We start from the raw sequence: 2,797 nt of genomic DNA on the forward strand, positions 1-2,797 counted from the left end.
TTTATTATTATTATTATTTTTAATTTTATTTTAAAGCCTGTCATTTTTCTAGACATTTTAACCCAACCTTTTCACCCACAGGAGCAGAGAGGTTCCCAAAGTGCCTGTCTGGGGGGGATTGAGGCCACCCATAGCCCCCACAGGGCTAGCTGGCAGTGATGCCCAGGGCAGGGTGTCAGCTGGAGGTCCTCTGTGCAGGATGACTTCTCCATCCCACCACCTATGGCCCACGTGCAGATGAAGCTGCCTCTGCCCATCCCATCCCCAGCCACTAATGGGGCTCATTTATCTGCAGCCACTAACGACGTTCCCCAACACACACACACAGAGAGGGCTCCCCTGGGATGACTTTCCCCAAGATGAAGCTTGCTTTGCTCTCTTAACCTTCCCTCTCAGGTCAAGTCCTTCATCATTTTTATTGCTCCCCCATGGGGGCCAAGTCCTTTTTCTTCCTGGGAAGCGTGGCGCTGAGCTCAGCCAGCACGAGCCACCCAGCCCTTTCCTCCTTTATAGAACCCAGCAGCCAGATTTTGGGGTCTGGGCTGTGGAGCCCTCCTGGCTTAACCCCAAATCCTCTCCCAGAGCTGGGCAGGTGAAGGGTTGTGCCTCGGTGGTGGTTCTCCCACCTGGATTCCTCCTGAATCCTTCCCTATTGACTCCAGCCCTGTTCCGGCAGCGCTTGTGATGGGAGCTGCGTTCAATTCCTGTCCTCTGAAGCATCTGAGATGGCTCTCAGGGCTTTTGATCAATGCAATTTTGATCTCTTGTTCAACATCTGAGCTACACACAAACCAGTGAGCAGCATCAGCTCCTCCATGCTGTTAAATACCTGGGCTCCCAACTTGAAATATCGAACTGTTACTCTCCGCTTTCCATTTCTGACTCTTTTTTTGCCCACTTCTCCTCTGTCTCTCCCTGTTGCTGCCTAAATGGCATTCCTCTTGCTGTGATAATCTGTTCGAGGTGCTTCTCCACGTGAGCACTGGAGATATCTCACCATCTCCCAGTCGTTAAAATAAGTCCATCTTTGCAGATGGGTCTGCGCGTGCTCCGCGTGGGGGTTTTTGGAGACTGAATGGTTTTGTGGCATTGGAGGCCTCATCCTCAGCCACAAAACCCCTCTCTAGCCAACAGTGCAGGTGGTTTGTGTTGCTGAGGAGGAGTCTGACCTCAAATCAAAGCAAGCTGTGGAGACTAAATCCCTCCTAAGCTGGGAGGGGATGGGTGGACAGGCAGATGTGGCACGTCCTCCGTGCTGGAGACCCCCGGGGCTGAGCATAACATTTTGGGCGAGTCCCAGCCCTGCTTCAAACACTGTCCTTCTCCTCAGGTGTCCCCTCTGGGCCCCGAAATGTCATCTCCATTGTCAACGAGACGTCCATCATCCTGGAGTGGCACCCACCTCGGGAGACAGGGGGCAGGGACGACGTCACCTACAACATCGTCTGCAAGAAGTGCCGGTCGGACCGTCGGGCCTGCTCCCGCTGTGATGACAACGTGGACTTTGTCCCCAGGCAGCTGGGGCTGACAGAGACCCGGGTCTTCATCAGCAGCCTGTGGGCACACACGCCCTACACCTTCGAGATCCAAGCTGTCAACGGGGTGTCCACCAAAAGCCCCTTCCCCCCGCAGCACGTCTCCGTCAACATCACCACCAACCAAGCCGGTGAGGCGTTGAATCGATTGTCAGGGTTGGAAGGGAACTGAAAGAGCATCTAGTTCCAACCCCCCTGCCACAGGCAGGGATATCTCCCACTAGATCAGGTTGCTCAGAGCTCAACCTGGCCTTAAAAGCTTCCAGGAGTGGGGCTTCCACCACCTTCCAACCTGTTCCAGTGTCTCACCACCCTCACGGTGGAGAACTTCTTCCTAATGTCTAATCTGTATCTACCTACTTCTGGTTTTGCTCCATTTCCCCTAGTCCTGTCACTACCCAACATCCTAAAAAGTCCCTCACCGGCTTTCCTGTAGGCTCCCTTAAGATACTGGCCTGTAGGCTCCCCTAAGATACTGGAAGGCCACAATAAGGTCACCTTGGAGCCTTCTCTTCTCCAGACTGAACAGCCCCAACTCTCTCAGTCTGTCCTCATAGGAGAGCTGCTCCAGCCCTCAAATCATTCAGGCCAGGGGAAGAGGGAGGGAGGTGAAGGGGGTGGCTGCACCCTGGGCAAAGTTAGATCTGGCTTGGGGGAGGGAAGGGGGTGAGGACTGAGCATGGATTTTTATCCCCCTCTAGATTGTTTGAGGATGCAATGGAGTCACCATTCCTCCCTTTTCCCAGGCAGGAACAGGGAGATGGGGTGAATCCAGCCTGGAGGGAGCAGCATCCCAGGGCTGAGCTCAGGCTCCATCTCCTCTGACACATTCTTCTCCCATCATTTTCCTCTTGTCCCCTTTTCCAGGCTCCCCAGCCTCTTTTCCCTCCCTCTTCCCTCCCAGACATCAGGAGCTGAAGCTTTGTTTCAGCTTTGGGCCGAGCTGGGGTGTTGGTGGGGTTGGGTGGGCAGATGATGAGGGGAGACCTGGTCCCAGGCTGCAGTGAGGAGCACAGGGAGAGGAGGGGATGGAAACCCATCTGTTTGGGGCAGAAAAAGGGGATGGTAATTTCTGCTGCATGCCAAGCAGGCAGCCTTCACCAGCCCTCTCCCTCAGGGACAGCACAGTGGAGAAACATGGTGTCAATATTTCAGTCTCCCACCTCTGGGGAATCCAAATCTGTGCTTTAGCTTTGCAGTGGGATTTTCCATCCCTTTCCCCATGCAGGGCTGGATCCAGGCTGGTTGGTGCCATCTCACCC

General features: G+C 54.5%; 1 protein-coding gene across 1 annotated transcript in view; it reads left to right on the forward strand.

Moving 5' to 3' along the window:
• Positions 1-1,330: 1,330 nt before the first annotated feature.
• Positions 1,331-2,797, forward strand: part of LOC103774807 (ephrin type-B receptor 1) — a gene marked incomplete at its 5' end in the record, with an annotated part of 16,825 nt that continues 15,358 nt past the window's right edge. The window contains one exon of the mRNA XM_008942235.1: positions 1,331-1,666. Within this exon, the coding sequence (XP_008940483.1) occupies positions 1,331-1,666 (336 nt within the window). The remainder of the gene's footprint in view (positions 1,667-2,797) is intronic.

Source organism: Merops nubicus, unplaced genomic scaffold (genome assembly GCF_000691845.1).
Source record: "Merops nubicus isolate BGI_N331 unplaced genomic scaffold, ASM69184v1 scaffold12746, whole genome shotgun sequence".
In the NCBI taxonomy this organism is placed as follows: domain Eukaryota; kingdom Metazoa; phylum Chordata; class Aves; order Coraciiformes; family Meropidae; genus Merops; species Merops nubicus.